Source organism: Solanum pennellii, chromosome 9, assembly GCF_001406875.1.
Source record: "Solanum pennellii chromosome 9, SPENNV200".
Classification (NCBI taxonomy): Eukaryota; Viridiplantae; Streptophyta; class Magnoliopsida; order Solanales; family Solanaceae; genus Solanum; species Solanum pennellii.
The window spans coordinates 4,126,583-4,146,109 of NC_028645.1; the positions used below are offsets into that span (position 1 = coordinate 4,126,583).

Below are 19,527 nucleotides of genomic sequence, written 5' to 3' on the forward strand. Positions count from 1 at the left end.
TTTATTTTCCACCATCCGTTTTCTTAATAAGTTAGTTTACAAACAGTCAATGGTTGACAAACATTATTAAATAGACAATATATAAAATAATAAATTTACTAGAGTATATCAATTATTATTTGTGATAATTACGCAACAAAAACAAATTTTATACTATTTAATTATTCATCATAGATATAATTTGCTATAATTACCACTCGCGATGAAAATTATACATTAATTACGTGGGTTGACTTCGAGTTTGTATAATTAGTCACTTTTGTATATATATAATTCGCCAGAATATACAAATACATATGTACAATATACAATTATTTAATCTATATACATATCCAATTCACCTCTCTCCCACTCTGTCCTCTCTCGCTCGCCTCTCTCCTCCCTCTCCCAATATCGCTCGCCTCTCTCCTCCCTCTCCCACTCTCCCATTTTCGCTTGCCGCCTCCCTCTAATACTCTCGCTCGCCTCTCTCCTTCCTCTCCCGCTCTTGCTTGCCATATGTACAAATACATATATATAATATACAATTATCTAACCGATATACATATACAATTCACATTTCTCCCACTCTTTTTCTCCTCTCTCTTCTTTCTCCTTGTCTTGCTCGCATCTCTCCTCCATATAATATGTAGCTACAAATTATAATTATCTAATTATAGTTATGAAGAGTAATCAAACTATTTTAAAGTGACTATATGTAAAAAATTTCTTATTATTTTACGTCAAGTTAAAATTTAACAAGTAAATCCGAACAAAGATTTTTTTCCTTTATTACTAATAAAAACCTGGAAGATATTGGTGACAGACAACATGTCATTTCTTCCTCTTTGAGCAAAATCCCAGTCACTATCCAACCTCCATCTTTAACCTGCATTTCCCCCTTCAAATTCTTCAAATCTAAGCTAAACGCAAATCCCAAACAGTAAAACAAAATCAAGAACCCAAAAATTATCTCTTTTTTTTTCACCAAGAATCAATGAAAAGAGCTCACATTAGATTCATTCACCATAAGAAATGGTCAACACCCATTGTTGTATTCACAATCTTTGTTGTTATACTCATTCTTACACTAATTTTAACCAACCCAACTTCCCCATTTAAGCCAAAATCATCAACCCCACATTCAAAATCAGTTCTTTATGATGAAATCTTGCCTGAGTTGCCTCGATTAGCTTACTTGATTTCGGGTACTAAAAATGATGGAGTAAAGATGAAAAGGCTGCTTCAGGCAGTGTATCATCCGAGGAATTATTATCTGTTGCATCTTGATTTGGAGAGTTTGGATAGTGAGAGATTGGAGTTGGCTAAGTATGTTAAGTCGGAATTTGTGTTTAGGGATTTTGGGAATGTTAAGGTTGTGGGAAGATCAGATCTGGTTACTTATAAAGGTCCTACTATGTTGGCTTCTATGTTGCATTCCATTGCTATTTTGTTGAAGCTGCCTAAGAGTTGGGATTGGTTTATTAATCTTAGTGCCTCTGATTATCCCCTTATGACTCAAGATGGTTAGTACTCTGATTCTTCCTGTTGTAACTTTGAAGGGATGTGATTTGTTTGTAGTGTAAAAACTATATTTGGTGCAGCTTCTGCTTTTCGAGGATATGGGTAGATAAGTGGTTATGAAGGGTTAGTATGTAGTTGAACTTTGTCTAAGTTTAGTAGGTAGTTGAACTTTGTCTAAGGTTAGCAGGTAGTTGAACGTTGTCTCATTTCCTAGCGCAATGTAGGTAGTTGAACTTTGTCTAAGGTTAGCAGGTAGTTGAACGATGTCTCATTTCCTAGCGCAATGTAGGTAGTTGAACTTTGTCTAAGGTTAGTAGGCAGCTGAACGTTGTCTCATTTCCTAGCGCGATAGGATTGGTGGTAGTTTGGTGTATTGTGCCTTTTTCCTTGTTTATACCAGTAGACAGTAGTAGTAGCATTTTTCTCGTAGTTGCCTGTGTTAAGACTTCTGTTACTCCTTGTTATTTACTATTGTTCAATTATCATATTAGTTGGTTATTGTTATTGCTCCTCTTTTGGATGCTATGTTATATTTTCCAAATTACTTTCTATGTCCGATTTACTTATGTATTTTTCTTTTAGCTGATCTGATGTTTGTTACTTGAGCCGAGCCCGAGTGTCTTCTAAAAATAGCCTCTCTACCTCTGAGATAGGGGTAAGGTCTTGCATACACTATGTCCGCAGACCCTGCTCATGGGACTACACTTTGTTTGTTTTTGTTGTTATTGGTTCGAAATGTGTAGATTTGTACTAAGTCTGCACTAATTGTCATGAAGGAGCAGTTAACGGACTGATACATTGTACCTACTGACTGAAAATATTGGATCTATACTAATGATGCTGATTTGATTCAAATGATGCTCCTCAGCAGGGCAGACTCACAAAATTTTAAATTGATTGGCTCACCCTACTTTGTTGTTAAGACTTGATAGGAAGTGTAGTTTCTATAAATGGATGTTAGGAGTAAGGGGAAGTTAAGTTGCTGGAAAATAGCTTGCTTAAGTTTGATTGAGTTCATACTCTATTCCCTTTGTTTTCTTTATAAGAATAATAATTGGAGGGTGTAACTTGTTTTAAAGTGCACTAACTGTTCTTGGCTAGAATTGTATATATTGTTGAAAGTGTTTGAAGTATGTCCTTATTGACATGACAGGGTAGTGGATGTAGTAATATCTGAGTTCGCCCTGACGAGTGCTGATAATGGATTTGATCAAATGCTGTTCCTCAGCAGGACTCTCAAAATTTTAATTTTTTTGGCTCAGCCTAGTTTTGTTCTTTGAAGTTGATATGAAGTTGCTAGGCTATACAGGGTGAATGCAGGACTAAGGAGAAATTAAGTGGCTGGAAAATAGCTCACTTAAGTTTGATTGAATTGATACTCTATTTTAAGCTAGAAGTTGTTTATTGGTACATAGGAAATGAGTAATATTATTAGTTTAGTTAATTACTTGAATGTTTGCACTTCTTAATTGGAAGGTTTTGAAAGAATCTATATTACATGCTTATAAGTTTTCTTCAGTTGATTATTCCTAATATGTTACAGTTAGGAGAATATTGTCACCACACTGAAGTCTTTGAAAGAAATTTAGTTTATTTGCTAATACAGGTGATTATAACTTCTGCTAAAGCTTTGTAATCTTGAGGTTCATGTCCAAGTATGGTGTATGTAAGGAACATTATAATTTATACAGTCGACAAGATTAAATGAGTTCAGTAGTTATTATAATTTATATGTGTATGTGCTCTGTAACGTTAGAACTACATTGTTTTTATCAAATAAATGCAAAAGCATCATGTTTACTTCTACTTATATGGTGAAATGCTAAGTCTTATGATTTTCAATGAATTTAAGTATGTTCTATTTCGCCTCGAGTATTTAGTAAAGAAAACAAAAAACCACTAGCATTCTATCAGTTTTTTGTCTTTTCATTCTATTTCTTTCCCAGGTTTATTATTGCTATCATTTTCCAGCTTCTTTAATAGTCTTAGCCAAAGATGATCACCGCTTATTGTTTTCTTTTGATATGGTCAATCTATTTAGCAATTTCCAGCTTTCAGTAATCGACATTTGTTACAATTATCTGTATGCAATCTAATCTCTTTTCTTTTACTTTCAGATATACTCCACATTTTCTCATACTTGCCTAGGGACCTGAATTTTCTTGAGCACTCAAGTAATATTGGTTATAAAGAGTGAGCATACTATCACTTGACTATGGTTTCATAGGATCTCTCTTTTTGAGGCAAACAGATCTTGTCTTTGATGACTGCTGTTGAGTAACTTTCCGTTACCTATTCTGTTTTCTAGGTTTTCAAGGGTGAGACCTATTATAATAGACCCCGGTTTATATCATCTGAAGAAATCTGGTGTGTTCTGGGCTAAGGAGAAAAGATCTGTGCCTGCTTCTTTCAAGGTGTTCATGGGTACTGCTCGAAAATTTGCTTCCTTTTCTGGATACACACATATTACATGCATGCATGAGTGTGTTCTACATTATAGTGATTCATTTTTTTTACTCCACCGATAGATAATTGATTTGTTTTTGGGAAGGTAACTGGGAATAAAATAGAGATCAGTAATCATTTATTCATAAGTTCTCTTAAGGTAGATAGCAGAATAAAAGGGTCCTAGCGATAAGTTTCTAATGAAGGATTGCAAGGGCAAATGAGAAAAAGGCAGAGCTCTTAGGGCATTCTGCAAGCAGAATAACATGCTTCCTACTGGTATCTAGTGTTAAATTAACAGATGTTGGACAATGATTACTTTGACGTAACTTGGATGACACACTTCTTCACCTTTTTACGGCAGTGAGGAGGGGGGAGTCAGGGGTGTAGCAGCCTGAGTAAGGGGCCGTGGGACTAGAGTTTCATCATCTTATTTGAGTAGCCCTTTAATTAGCCATTTTTCATCTTCTGTTGTGATCCCATTACTTGTTACCTTCTAATGCAAAACACATGTAGATGTCAGGATACACAAATTTGGACTCGGAAAGTAGATAGCTTTCAAGATCATTTTCCAACAGTTTTCTCATAAATGCTGTATATAATCAAACTATGAGTGAGTTTGCTGGATCAGGAATCTGCCTTCCTCTTGATGATTTTGTATCAAAATGATATTCTTGATGCCTTCCAGATTCTGAGCAAAATAGTGTGGCAACAAAAACTTGTATAACATAGATGAGTTACGGCCATTCTTTTGATGATTAATTGTTACTTGTTTATGCTTTCCAACAATAAACATATATATATATTAAGGAGCATATTCTAAGGTAGAATTTTTGTTGAGTCCCTATCGGTGGGATGAGGAGAAATTGGTCCCTTGATAGGGTCTTGAGCAATCCTCACCTTCTGAACTAGTTTTCAGGCTTCGGCTTGAGTTAGGTCTAAGGTCCATAGCATGGTACTCGAGCCAGACCCCAAGATGTCCAGTACTAGGCGTGAGGAGGTTTTGAGTCCCACATCGATGGGATGAGGAGAAATCCGTCTTTTTATATTGTCTTGGGCGATCCTCACCTCTTGAGCTTGCTTTTGGGGGTGCTAAAAGATACTACTACTACTCAAATAGTCATATAGCTCAATGCTAAAACTGTAAGCTCCTTTTTTTCGTACAAAATTGTTTCCCTAATAGTCATTCGCTGTTTTGTTTTCACTTCCAGGATCTGAATGGGTGATGCTCTCGAGGCCATTCCTTGAGTTCTGTATTTGGGGTTGGGACAATCTACCGCGCACTCTTCTGATGTACTACACAAATTTCTTGTACTCTCTCGAGGGCTACTTCCACACCATTGTCTGCAATCACAAAGACTACCAGAACACGACAGTGAACCACGACTTACATTACATCAAATGGGACAATCCCCCAAAGCAGTATCCTATCAATTTAACATTGAAGCACTTTGAGGACATGATCCAGAGCGGTGTCCCCTTTGCTCGTACTTTTGCTACTGATGATCCAGTTCTCGATAAAATTGACAAGGAAATCTTAAGAAGGTCTCATGGCGTGTTTTCGCCAGGGGCTTGGTGTGTCGGAACTTCTTCTTTAGGTAAAGATCCTTGTATAGTTTATGGCAGTATAGATGTTGTCAAACCATCAACAGGCTCAAGAAGCCTAGAGAAACTTGTACTTAAGCTCCTTGATACTGAAAATTTCAGGTCAAGACAATGTAAATAAATTATACAAAACTCTTTTATTCCTCTTGAAAATATTTCTTCTCTTTTTCATATTCTTTTTGCCTCTTTGCTTTGTATAATTATTATTTGACATGATGAGAATCCTTTTGTTTGTTCTTTGGTTATAACAACATATATACCTAATTTGATCCATGAGTGGTTTGCGGAGGATGGTGTATACGTAAACTTGTAAGAATTGAGAGATTGTTTTCGATAGACTGTTCAAGAGGTCCACCAAATGTTCGTATCAATTGACTCACAATTACTCCTTTGCCACAACTCACAAGTTAAAAATCTTAAAATTTATGTTACTATAAGAACTTATTCGATGTAATCTCATAAATAGGGTTTGAGGAGGGTGATTGTATGCAACGACATTCCTAATGAACTGCTTACGACCGACCTTCGGCGTATGTTTAGCATATCTAGAAAAAAACATATAATTATAAATAAGTCACATCGGAAATAATGAAGAAAATACAATAGCAATAACAATTAATATGATAATCAAAACGAAAGAAACAACAAAGTACAATAAAATTAAAAAATAAGATAGTAGGAGAGTCATATTAATTATAGTATGTAAAAAGAACAAATATATCCCGAACTATCGTAAATAGTATGCATATACCCTCCGTCATACTTTTGAGACACTGACGCCCACGTCGTCCAAAAACTAAAGCATATATTCCCTTTATACTAACAAACATACACGTATCACAATTTTATCCACCGACCCGATATTTATCAATATCGAATCGATAGATAAGATTGCGCCATGTGTCCCTATTTAGTCTTCCGTTAGAGTGAAGGAAATATAAACTATAGTTTTTGAACAGCAGGGGCACCAATATCCCAAAAATAATTACAGAGGGTATATATATTTGTCCTTTTTCCCGTTATAGTAATTAGTATATGATAAGAAAAATTAGACAAAACTCAAAATACCTACTAACGTGTATATAGATTCCGTAGAGTATATGTGAATCTCCTCTTCACATATTCAAACCATCTCAGTATCGAACCGATCAACCGAGGGTCAAAACCGTAAAAGACAATAGAGAATGAAATAGCGGGAACACAAGCCTTTGACTTTTAAGGTCATGTTTGGTCAAACTGTGTTTTTTTTTTTTTCTGGTACTAATAATAATTGTCTTTTTTTTCGACCATTTCAGTGTTGTTACTGATTCTTGTCTTCAAGGACACTCAACTATCAGGTTCTTCACTTTTTTTCCCCTTTTTTATTTTTTTTGGATAAATTATTTTAGGGTTTATTTTTGTTGTTTGAGATTGAAATTCAATTGTGAAATTTTGGTACTTTTATGTCTCAATTGATTTGTTTTGTAAATTGTGTTAACAAAAAAAGGGAAACTTTACTAAATTTCAATTGATTGTTGTTTAGTTTGTAATTTCTGTTATAATGTCTGATTCTGTTACACAAATTGAGGTTGCATTTTGGATTTGTGGGTATTAATGTAGAATTTTATGATGTTAGTAACTGTTTCATAAGTTTTTTTCAATCCTACTGTTTGATTAAATGGTGAAAAAAGACACCTTTTTGCGAGTTTCATATCTACCTATCAGTTTTTGTTTTTGTTTTTGTTTTTCTATTTGAACTATACCTTAGAACTGTTTAGGCCAATTACTAGTTTGTTTGTTTTTTTTTACCTGTCACCGTCTAGTCAACTAGGTGTGTTTTAATACGTAGATGTGTATAGTTTTGGTAGAAAAAGGGAAAAACGGATAGTTGCGGTGTGAAACTCGTGGAAAAAAAATGATAGTTCAGGTGTGTTTTGACGATAGTAAGGTTAAACGTTTACGAGTTGAAAGTCTCGTATATGGTTCTTAGATGGGGGGAGTTTTATGACTGGTTTGAAGAATGTCTCAAGATTCAAGCAATTGCGGATGATATAATAAGTAGTAAATTCATGTTCCTCCCACGTCGTAATATATTTTATTGTTTGTTGATAGTTATGCTTATTTGTTCTTTTAGTACAAGTAGCTATTTGAGTTTGCTATGAATCTTTACTATTGTCCAACCGTTGTTGAGGCTTTTGCTTCGTATCATCTTGCTTGCAATTGCAAAGAATTGTACTATTGAGTTGTTCTGGTCGACCTACGAAAGCATCAGTTAATCTACTGTACTGCATCAATTCATAATGAGTTGGGGTTAATTATATTTTTATCCTTTGTATCCTCATGAAGGAGTACGAGAGGATTAAATTGGTGTACTAACTCCGTGATGTCATGTTTTTTCTCCTTTCTTTGTCACAAAGAAATCTGCTTGTATGATGGATGGCGAAACCTCTGCAAGCACTATTCAAGGGATCAACCGGAGACGTTCTGAGGGCAAGAGTTCATTCCGAGCCACAGCAGATTATGATGACAAAACATTGCATGTTAATCAGCTTACACAGACTAGGTGATTTAATTAACTGATAAGTACTTTTCTTTCTCTTTTATTTTTCTGTATGGTTATGAAGACCTATAAATGGTTCTAATTCCTATATATGTTTATGAAATTTTGTAAAGTGACACGGCAAAGCTGAAGAAAGGCTCAAAAATTGTCGGTGGAGGTCTAAGACAATACAGTATAATGGGTCGGTGATAATCTAAGGAATGCTTAATGTCCTATACATATGGCCTTTTGTGGGTAACTCCTTTTGTTGTGGATAACAATTTCAATTTTTTCATTTTTAACTTGTCAATTTGCAGTTTGTAAGAAGGTGGAAGATAAGGGACGAATCACATACAGTGAGGTAAGTTTGACCCTTTTTCTGCTAGACTAAATGGCCTATACACCCAAAAACGAGTCTCGCGAAGGTAGACCTAGTCTATACACTCGAAAAAGAGTCTCACGAAGGTAGACCTAGCCTATACACTCGAAAAAGAGTCTCGCGAAGGTAGACCTAGTCTATACACTCGAAAAAGAGTCTCGCGAAGGTAGACCTAGTAGATACCTATCATATACATCATAAGTACTCACACCTTCTCGGGCTTCACAACATTTCTATCTTCACTTATTTTACTAAGAATTACCTCCTAGTATCTCTATTCTGCTGCGTATTTGCTACAGCCTATAAAGGATAAAATGACTGCTTGGATTTTTGAACTTCAATTTATTTCTCGTTCAATGAAATGTTGCAATATTGAACATTATTCGTCATGCTTAACAGAAAGCCTATATGAAAATTGCTTTTTTGGTAGAGATATGGTGGTATTGAATCTTAAGCTAGAAGAAAAACATTGTACTGCCATATATATTTTAGGCACTTACACAATTCATCCTTGCTAATGTGAAAACTTACCTTTTCTCCTCTGTCTTGATTCTTGTTCGTCTTTCTGGATTTCCCTAGTATATGCATATGACATACTCATTCTTGATATATAGGTTGCAGACGAAATCATAGCCGAGTTAATGACAATGGAAAACAGTTCCACTGTTCCCCTTAATGAGGTTAAGTACAGATCTCAAGACGTTAATTATTTCTTTCTCCGTCAACTATGATTTGAATGGATTGCTTTATAACCTTTCCAGTCAGATGAGAAGAATATACGTAGACGAGTATATGATTCACTCAATGTCCTTATGGCCCTCGACGTTATCGAAAGAGATAGAAAGGAGATCCGCTGGAAAGGCCTTCCTAATTCAGATGCAAGGGACATGGAGGAAACTAAGGTTAGCAGGTAGCTTAAGATTTAAAAATTTATCGTCATTTATCACTATCTTTTGTATGTATGCATAAGGCTTAAGCTTTATGATCGTACGCTGATGGAAATCTTGGACTGTTTGAAAGCGGTTGCTTTAGTTGCTTAGGGTGAAACAGGAATTGTGAGATGCCTAAACTGCATTGATGAGCATAATGGCAGTCTATAAGTGTATATATATATATAACTGATCCTAGTTGTATAAGAATGCTTAATTCCTTGGCCTCATTGAGAAGCGGGCCTGCGTTACAACTGATTCCCACATTTCTGTATAGACTCGCCGTGTCTTTCGATGATATTATATAAAAAATCTGTATTTTTCCAGAAGGGGCATGCAGAGTTACTGGCGAAGATTGGGAAGAAAGCTGCATATCTGAAAGACTTGGAAGAGCAAGTATGTTCATTGTCTACTCCTTTCGTACCAAATGTCATAAGCTCTTCAAATAAACATCGAAAAAACACTACATTCACCTAACTGAATTGTGGCAATGATCTTTAACTTTCTGCACATATTGGGAAAGCTTGCAAGTCTGCAAAATCTTAAGCTGCGGAATGAACAGTCGTGTAAATCTACAAATGGCCCTTCACAAGGATTCTCTTTGCCATTTATACTTGTTCAGGTATAAGGCTTTAATTTTTCCTCTGAAATTACTGCATCTAGTTATTTACATGGTAGACACTTCGATTATGCAATGATTAAAGTTAATGGTACTTAATTATATCTTTCACCTTCTAATTTACTACTTGTGTTATTGATAGTGTACGATAAAGTCCTTTTTTTTGTCAAACGGCGTAGGTTTATAATCAATTTTGACTCGTATCTTTTCATTTACTTTTTTATATTAGTAATTTTGTGCGTTAAATTCCCTTTAAGCCTTTGACAAACATTTTAGATTTGCAAGCAATTTTATAATGTTCAGTTTGATTGGTTTTTGTTTTTCTTACTGTTCATTAGAATGATTTTGTTCCCTATCTTTCAAATGATGTGATATTATGTCCAACTCGTTGGCTGAGCCACAAAGCTCACACAGAAATATGAAACAAATAATATTCTTATTAACTTCCAAAACACCTTCACAAGGTACGGGGATAAGGCTACACATACATCACCCTTCCCGGATCCCACTCGTGGAATTAGACTGGGTATGTTGTTGTAGTTACTTCCCAAATAATTTTGCATAAAATGCATGTTGGTGTGGAATTTGTTACGAACACGTAGAGCTATCACAGAAAGCATGAGTTAGAGGCCTAATTGGTGAGTGTTTGGAGTTGGAACCACCATTCGAACTTAGGATTTCCAAGACTGGAAGAATCCTACTTGTTTGACACATCACTTGCAGTTCACTCAGCTAGTTGTTTACTCCCTTCGTCTTAATTTATATGACACTGTTTGACAAAGCACAGAGTTTGAAAAAGAAAGGAAGACTTCTGAATTTTGAAATTTGTGGTCTAAATCAATCCCGTAGGCATTGTGTGGCAATAAATCATTTCAGTAAGGGTAAAAAAGGAATTAAGGTTAAGTTATATCTAATTATAGAAAAATAATATTCTTTTCTGGACAAACTAAAAAGGAACGCGACTATATTCATGGACTTTGATATAGGCATGGGGGGTATGTATCAACTATCAGGTACGGGGCTTGTAAGTATCGTTATGTACATTTCCAGTGTGTAGCAAGCTGTTTTAGTATAACTTTTAAGGTTCTGTACAAAATACTCACACCACCTCATACTAATTTAACACGGTTACCTCAAGACAAATGGATAATCCATGTTCACCGTAATTATTGGAAATATATGCGACTTTCTGTAAACTACTCTACTCTTGAACTTCTGAGATGTCTATGACTACATGCCTATAATTTGCAGAGTGTCCCGTTTAACTTACCAAAGAATTTTGATACAGATAGTGACCTTTCTGACTTGTCTCTTATTTGCCAAAATACTGCTATAGACTGCTCCCCATGCTATGGTTGAAGTTGAGATCTCGGAGGATATGCAGTTGGTCCACTTTGACTTCAACAGGTACGTGAACATATTCAAACGCCAACTGATATTATATCATTTGGCATGTGATTAAAATTTTGTGTACAGTAAGAATTCGTTGTCATCCTCATAGGACCGATAATAGATTCTCCCCACAAAAGAAAGCAGCTCTTTATCATGCAGCCTGTTTTTTGCATTGTTGTACTAATTGGATTAGAGTTGCAGAAAGACGATTGATATAAGAAGACAATGATACTTCGTAGGTCGCATAGGCAGATCTCGTGAGAGGGGTGGTGTATGGTAGTGAATCTTCACCTTCAACTTTAGTTTGAACTTTTCAATAGTGAAAAAAGAAGGTCAGCCTGGTGAATAAAGCATCCTGCGTTAGCAAGATCTAGCGAGAGGTCGTACCCCAATGGATGTGATGTAGACAACCTACCCTAGTGCAAGCATTAGTGACTACTTTTACGACTCAAACCCGTGACCTATAGGTCAAATGGAGACAGCTTTTTACCGTTGCTCCAAGGCTTTCCATCAGATTTCAACTTTTCAATATTTAGTCGATCCCTGCTGGCTGTGGAGGTCTATATTGGAACTCCAAAACCTTCTGTCACTTGGAAACCTATTAAAGATCGTGTCCATGATCTTTGACGTTAAATGCAAATAGCAAGTTGGAATTTCAAGAACCTACCAAAGGAGGAGTTCAAATCTGGAGAAAGATGATAATGAGAGGAGAAAGGGGATGAATCACATATGTTTCTCGGACTCTTCAAAAATGTCAACGAGTGCGTCTCGGAATCTCCAAAACTAGTGTATTTGTGGAGAATCCGACACAGACGTTGCATCAAAAGTGAAGAGTTCGAGCAACTTAGTGAATATGCAAGATACCATCTATCCTCTTCCGTCCCGATTTAGGTATCCCATTTGGTTTGAATTCGATTAACAATGTAAAGAGTTATATTTTATGATTTTAGATGAAAGGATCCAAAAATGAAGGTAATGTTGCCTTCTTTTTGAAGAAAAACATTATTTAGCAACTATTAGAAGCATGAAATGTATGGAGAAGTGTTAATAGAGAGAATTACGGGACAATCCAAGACGAATATAATGCCATTACATTCTTTTTCCTCAAGTCAAATCTTAGTTTCCCGACCATAAGTAGTTAGGATTTGCATATCGTTGTCATCGTCATCATCATCGTGAAGAATAAAAGAATTTCTGTTCAATATTTCTGCATTATCTGTCGTAGAAATGCAGATTCAGTTTACTAGCATTTTCTTTTTCGAGTTCTTTCTAAACATGACTTCTCTCTTTGATACTTTGGCAGCGTTCCTTTCTCTTTGCACGATGATGCTTATGTACTAAAACTGATGCGCAACTATGAGCTCTTGGAGAGTGAAAGTGTATCTCGAACATCCTAAACACACTCATCGTGTAGCTACTCCTGATGTCGCTTCAGGAGGCAGCTGATCGAACTCTGGAACTGAAACATCTCGAATGATACTTTGTCAATCTACGTAGTTTCTCCAGAACTCGTCACGGAGTATTTGTACCTAACAGGATACATTAGTCATACATGGCATTAGCACAACTTATGTAGAAGTTAAAGAGCTGGTATTCATCTTTGTTGTATTTTTGCAATCTAAATAGGCTGACACCATGTCTTGTTAGTTTTCTGGAAAATGATGGTATAAGAATTTGGTGAATAGAAATATTCTTATTGTATCATCTTATGTTTTCTTTTGGGCACATCGATTCGACTGCTGCTTAAATTTGTCAGTAAATTTTATTTAGACACTTGAATTATGACTTGTTCCAGTTGATTACCTAAATACATTATAAGTGTTCTTATTAAACACTTTCGGCTCAAATTTATCATTGGTCTTTAGCGGCAATTAATTCGCTAAATATGTATTTCCTCCGTCCCATTTATATGTCACATTTTTACTTTGCACTTGCATTAAGAAATTATGTAACTTTATCCTTCTACACTTATTTTTTTTCGAAACTCAAGTTTTCAATCAATGAATGTGAATTAATTTATCTTGATTAATTAATTTAACTAATGAACATGAACAATTTACTTAGCTTTTCTAGGTTGGTCAAATGTATATTTTCAACGCTAATAACTCAGAAGGGTAAAAAAGGAAGAATATGGTAATTTATGCATTGATTTTATGAAATGACAAGTATTATGAACCAACTATTTATAAAACGAAAATCACATATAAAGTGAGACGGAGGAAGTACTTTTTAAGGCAATTAACACTTTCTTACATGTTTCTAAAGTCTGTTGCGACGTTAGATCTAATGATAATTAACTAATAACTAATATAGATAGAAGTTTTAATTCTCTTTATCAATATGTATATTCATTGCTGCTAAATATTATTTTTATTATCGTGGATAAATTAATTTAAAATTTATCTCTCAAAGAAAATAAAAAAGTATAAATACAAAATTCATAAGACAAGAACTGATTTTTTTTTTCCTTTTTTTTTCTTAAAAGAAGTTTCTGAATTAATAGTGTATTTTTGGTTTACCACACTGCTAAGTTGCTTAGCCCAAGAGACCTTTGAAAATTATAAAATGTGTTGTAACAATTAACTATCACAATATGTCTGATTCTTTTTCACTTTTTTAGAATGTGAAAGTGGGCTCCTTCTCTCTATTAATATTCATTTTTTATTATCCAATATTTGGTAGGTAAAGCCTACAATATTAATTATATGTTAATTAAAATATACTGCCATGCACAGCAGTATGGGGGGAGGGGGGGGGGGTAGAAGAAAGCACATTTGAGAATGTTTGTCTATAATAAGGACCTTTTCTTTAATTAATTAATTCTTAATTTGGCTTTATTACTTTTACTAGTATTATATTTTATATATCTTAAAAACTAAACACTATGTTATTCATCTTATGTAATATTGTCTATGCATGTAAATGATTGAATTGTACATTCATTAGTGCTCTATAGGTTACTGATTCGAGCGGTAAAAATATTTCAAACACTTTTTGATCCTATTTTAACGGTACAACTCACGTTATGAATAAGGACTAATGAATTATGTTTATATATCCTCGATAAAATTTCGTTAGAATATTGCTAACTTTGTCTCTATCCTAAACCCTACTTTTTCAAAGAGCACTTTGTGTATATATTTGATGACCTTAATTTGGATTAGAATTAAATTAGTCAATTGACTAATACAGTAAGGTTATATAGCATTAATATTATAAGTACATATTTAGCTAGTTGTTAAATCTGATTACAAATTGATGCAAAAAAAATACATTGTTGTATTAATATCATGAATATAAGTTAATAAAAAAACTAAGAAATTAAAAAATGCATCTTATTTAACAATAAATTAAATTATAAAGTGTTAGGGACACATTTTACTCTTAATTTCTCTACATATATAATCTTGTTCCAAACATGTATCCCATAATAACACTACTTTACCCTGCATGCAAACATGATAGATTTGACAGTTATAAATTTAACTTAATATATATAATAATTTTAGTTCAAATTTTATATTTATATTAATTTTTTTAATTTAATATATATAAATAATTCATCCAAATCTCTTGTAAGCCAAAAAAAAATAATATTGTCACAATACACATTAACTTAAAAATTCCAAGCTCTCTCCCCTCTTCCCTTATCCCCTCTATGTCTTAAAAATTAAGAGTTCAACGTAATACAATAATTTTAATTCAAACTCTAAAACTATATTATAATTTTTATTTTATATGTGAATAATTCATCCAAATATTTCGTAAGCAAAAATATAAATCCAACCCCCCCCCCTCTCTATATATATAACAAAGTTGTCTTTGTGTAATCTATAAATCACGATTATTGTGAAAAATAATTACAAATACTTGTTGTACACATAGAAATTTTGTGGGACGCTACAAGATGCGTTCAATTTGAGTTGAGACTCTTCAAATTGTGTTCAACTCAAACTAGGATTCTTGGAGGCTACTCAATCCTAAACCCTAGTTCACCCTATATAAAGGGTACTAAATTCCCTTAAAATGCATATCCGAAATTTCATAAAGAGATCAAGATCTCGAATACTCCGCAAATTGATGGATTATTAATATAGAGAGGTCAAATCTAAATCATCCTAGTTCGAGAAATACGCCACTAACGGCCCTGAATCATGGATAAATGTTAGGGGAGTAGAATTAAGAGATCAACAGAACTGTACCCGCTATCTTGATGAATAAAATCATGTTTCTACAGATTTTATTTGTGTGGTTTATTTATTTTTTATATGTTTAAAATTTGTTGCAAATAAATTGGCACGCCCAGTAGGACCAAATCTGCCCTTCATCTCTTCTCTCTTAAATCAAATCTGAAAATCTGAAGTTGCAAAGGTAAAGAATGAGTACGTACTTCAAGGCCCGTCTTTGAGTTTCATCAAGTCTACACTCCGACAAGGGGACATTCGTACACATTGAAATTTTGTGGGACTCTACAAGATGCGTTCAATTCGAGTTGGGACTCTTCAAATTGTGTTCAACTCAAACTATGATTCTTGGAGACTACTCAACCCTAAACTCTAGTTCACGCCTATATAAAGGGTACTAAATTCCCTTAAAAGGCATCTAAAAAATTTCACAAAGAGATCAAGATCTCGAATACTCCGCAAATTGATGGATTATTCATATAGAGAGGTCAAATCTAAATCATCCTAGTTCGAGAAATACGCCACTAACGGCCCTCGAATCATAGATAAATCTTAGGAGAGTAGAATCAAGAGATCAATAGAACTGTACCCGCTATCTTGATGAATAAAATCATGTTTTTTCAGATTTTATTTGTGTGGTTTATTTATTTTCCATATATTTAAAATTTATTGCAAACACTTGTATTAAAATAGTCTTTCTACACGACACCTCTTGAAATAATAAAACCCTAATTTCTTGAACTCTATTTGTATAAAATATTTCGTGTATCAGACTGCCTTACAAACCAAAGAGGGGGTGGGGTTAATTAATTTAATTTAATAAGAAGCTTAAAGGTTAAGAAAGTAAAGATATTACTAGTACTACTACTACCACCCCCTCTCTTGAACTACTAAAAAGTAATAAAAATACAAAAAATGGGACATATAATAGTAAGAACAAACTATAGGTCCCAATTTTTTTTTTTATTTACTTGTTATAATGTCTAGTAGTATATATATGCTACTACCATAAAGCCTTTCACTTTATTTTGAGCTCCATTATTATTCTCATCAAAATATTCCTCTCTAACTTTCCTTTTTATCTTTCTTCCTTTCCCTTTGGCCAAAATTGAATACTACTACTACATCTTCAAATTTTTAATTTTTTTTTTATGTGATTCTCCACTAACAAAAAACTTTATAAAAGAGAATTTTTATAGATCATATTCAAGAATTTGCTATGAATTTTTCTTCAATTCCAGCTTATCTTGATCCAGCCAACTGGCAACAAGTATGTTTTTAATTTTTTTTATTATTATTATGCTTTTATCAATTGTTTCTTTGGCAAAAAAGCATTAAAGATAATATTCCTCACTTTTTTTTTTCTTAATTATTTTTTAAAAATTCTTCCTTTTTTTACTCATCTTTAAATTTCTTTGCATATACTTAGATATATAATTATACTTCATTTTTTTTTTTGTTTTCAGCAAAGTGGAAGTACTATTCAAAATCATCATCATCATCAACAACAACTTACATCTGCACCACCGCCGCCAGTGCTACCACCTGGTCCTCCAGTGGTAGCACCACTGCAGCCTCATGGCGGCGGTGGTGCAGGTTCTATTAGACCGGGCTCGATGGCTGATCGAGCCCGGATGGCTAATATACCTATGCCTGAAACAGCCTTAAAATGCCCTAGATGTGATTCAACAAACACTAAGTTTTGCTACTTCAACAACTATAGTCTCTCACAACCTAGACACTTTTGCAAGGCTTGTAAAAGGTAAATAATAATGTAATAATAATAATTTATTATGAAAGGAAAATATATGTATTAGCTAGACGAGCTAAAATAATATTATTTTATTAGTTTTTATGAGAAAATGATTGATTGAGAGCATTTCTTTTTGATATTTTCTAAAATATTTCTAACAGGTACTGGACTAGAGGTGGCGCTTTGAGAAGTGTACCCGTGGGTGGGGGATGCAGGAGGAACAAAAGAAGCAATAACAACAACAAGAACAGTAACAACAACAACTACAATAATAATAGTTCTAAATCTCCGGCTTCTAGTACTAGTACTGATGGTCGTCAAGGTACTAACAACTCGGGTTCTTCAACTACAATTTCATCTCATAGTAACAGTTTTTCGGGTCCAACATCAGCAGCTAGTTTGTTAGGGCTTATGTCCCCTCAAATTCCGCCTCTTCGTTTCATGTCTCCTTTAGGTCAATTTAGTTCTGATCATCATCACCACCACCATTTTACTCCGAGTAACCATATGAACTTGAATTTCTCTACAAGTTCATGTGGTAACATATTAGGTGGGACTACTGAAGGTATGATGGTTAGTAACAACAACAACTTACTTGGTGCTGGTACTGGTGCTGAAGCTGGTGCTGGTGCTGGTGCTGGTGTTGGGGGTCATGTTGCTTCGCTTTTATCAAGTGGAAACCTTGAGCATTGGAGGATGCAACAACAATTCCCTAATTTCTTAGGTGGATTCGATCCATCTAATTCGCCTTCTTCTTACCCCTTTCAAGGGGGGGTGCACGAAGCAGTACAATACCTTGGTGGTGAGAGTACGAGTCAAATTAGTAGGCCTAAAATCTCAACCTCAATGCTAAATCAAATGGCTTCCGTGAAGATGGAAGACAACAACAACAGCAACAACAACAACAACAATAGTAATCAAGATCAATCAGCTTTATCAAGACAATTATTGGGGATTCAAGGAAATAATGAAAATTGGAATACTAGTGCTAGTGCTTGGAGTGATCTTTCAGCTAGTTTTAGCTCTTCTTCCACTAGTAATGCCTTATAATTATTGAAATTCGAGCCAAATCTTATACTATCTTTCTTTTATCACTCAACGGTCATTCAGAGGTCTTAGCTGGTAATCTGAATTGTCTCACTAGTCGATATGTTTTATCATCAAAAGCTTCTAGTGAAGATTGAATTAACACGAACAATCGGAACAAAAGAATATCAATCAATCATCTCAAAACCCTAGATTTCATAGTTCTTCTTCTCTTTTTTTTCCAAGTGTTTTATTTAAATTTGTTTGTAGTTTGTTTATGGTAATTTATTAGAACATGTTTGGAGTGTACTTTTTTTTTTTTTGTAGCTTTTGTGTAGACATGAAGGTCTAATTTTCAATATTGTAATTTGGTTCTAGGTGTTGTTGGGCTGTAAAGATGATCATATGGCTAACATTTCTAATGGTATATCATCTTCATGTTTGAAATTTTATGGAGTTTTTTTGTATTTTCGATATTATGTGTATATTTCATATGGTGTTATATGGTTTAATTTCTTCCTAATTCTCACATTACTACTACATTTTCTTCTTGCATTTGTTATTGCTTGGTTTAATCCAAGTTAATTCATCCAAATTATGAATCTATTGATGAGATTTTATTAGATATTGATAAATGCTTATAATTATCTAGATATTAACATTACAACAAATAAGATATATTTAGTGGCTATATATTTTTCTTTTAGTGGAATAATTAATTATATCATTATCGCTAAATAATTAAAATAATTTTTTTTATGTTTTAGCTGTGAGAAATGAATTAATGATCCATGATCTGAAGCAATGTTGTTTAAATAATTATATTACATAATTAAAAAAATCTCACTTGGTAATTAAATTTGGATGTTGTAATTTTCCCACTTAAAATATAGCTTTATAATGGTAATACTATAATGTTTAATTAATTACCTGCCTTGTTTTTCGGGATTCTTAATTCCACTAATTACGGGAAGCTATATATAATTATTTTTTACATGTTAATCAGTGTACGTTAAATATCTTTGTTGTGGTTGTGTTTGTCTTTGAAAGTTTAATGACTATTACGACGATATGTATATTGATATTTGACGTTTAAATTTTATTTAATCATTTGAAATAAAAGTATGCAATAATTTAAAAAAATATGAATGTAAAAAGGGAAAATATCATTAAC

General features: G+C 33.8%; 3 protein-coding genes across 3 annotated transcripts; all 3 read left to right on the forward strand.

The window, feature by feature from the left end:
- The first annotated feature begins 791 nt into the window (after positions 1-791).
- LOC107029320 (beta-glucuronosyltransferase GlcAT14C) lies at positions 792-5,726 on the forward strand. The gene is made up of 4 exons (XM_015230709.2): positions 792-1,505; positions 3,621-3,696; positions 3,812-3,927; positions 5,160-5,726. Exons 1-4 carry the CDS (start codon positions 977-979, stop codon positions 5,672-5,674), a joined length of 1,236 nt encoding a protein of 411 aa, XP_015086195.1. The 5' UTR covers positions 792-976; the 3' UTR covers positions 5,675-5,726.
- A 117-nt stretch (positions 5,727-5,843) lies between these two features.
- Positions 5,844-13,169, forward strand: LOC107029925 (transcription factor-like protein DPA). Its single transcript, XM_027911725.1, has 11 exons — positions 5,844-5,854; positions 6,849-6,891; positions 7,950-8,095; positions 8,206-8,273; positions 8,389-8,432; positions 9,065-9,130; positions 9,212-9,352; positions 9,707-9,775; positions 9,903-10,001; positions 11,335-11,405; positions 12,694-13,169. The coding sequence occupies exons 1-11, from the start codon at positions 5,844-5,846 to the stop codon at positions 12,785-12,787; spliced, it is 852 nt and encodes a 283-aa protein (XP_027767526.1). The 3' UTR covers positions 12,788-13,169.
- Positions 13,170-16,609: 3,440 nt separating this feature from the next.
- On the forward strand, positions 16,610-18,827 carry LOC107029262 (dof zinc finger protein DOF2.4). Its single transcript, XM_015230641.2, has 3 exons — positions 16,610-16,844; positions 17,041-17,336; positions 17,489-18,827. The coding sequence occupies exons 1-3, from the start codon at positions 16,794-16,796 to the stop codon at positions 18,375-18,377; spliced, it is 1,236 nt and encodes a 411-aa protein (XP_015086127.1). The 5' UTR covers positions 16,610-16,793; the 3' UTR covers positions 18,378-18,827.
- The last annotated feature ends 700 nt before the right edge of the window (positions 18,828-19,527 follow it).

Coding starts and splice junctions, on each gene's coding strand:
- LOC107029320 (XM_015230709.2), top strand. CDS start 977: ATGAAAAGAGCTCACATTAGATTCATTCACCATAAGAAATGGTCAACA. Junction 1,506..3,620: donor TCCCCTTATGACTCAAGATG/GTTAGTACTCTG, acceptor TTTTACTTTCAG/ATATACTCCACATTTTCTCA. Junction 3,697..3,811: donor AGTAATATTGGTTATAAAGA/GTGAGCATACTA, acceptor TCTGTTTTCTAG/GTTTTCAAGGGTGAGACCTA.
- LOC107029925 (XM_027911725.1), top strand. Junction 8,096..8,205: donor AATCAGCTTACACAGACTAG/GTGATTTAATTA, acceptor AATTTTGTAAAG/TGACACGGCAAAGCTGAAGA. Junction 10,002..11,334: donor TGCCATTTATACTTGTTCAG/GTATAAGGCTTT, acceptor ATACTGCTATAG/ACTGCTCCCCATGCTATGGT.
- LOC107029262 (XM_015230641.2), top strand. CDS start 16,794: ATGAATTTTTCTTCAATTCCAGCTTATCTTGATCCAGCCAACTGGCAA. Junction 16,845..17,040: donor ATCCAGCCAACTGGCAACAA/GTATGTTTTTAA, acceptor TTTTGTTTTCAG/CAAAGTGGAAGTACTATTCA. Junction 17,337..17,488: donor TTTTGCAAGGCTTGTAAAAG/GTAAATAATAAT, acceptor TATTTCTAACAG/GTACTGGACTAGAGGTGGCG.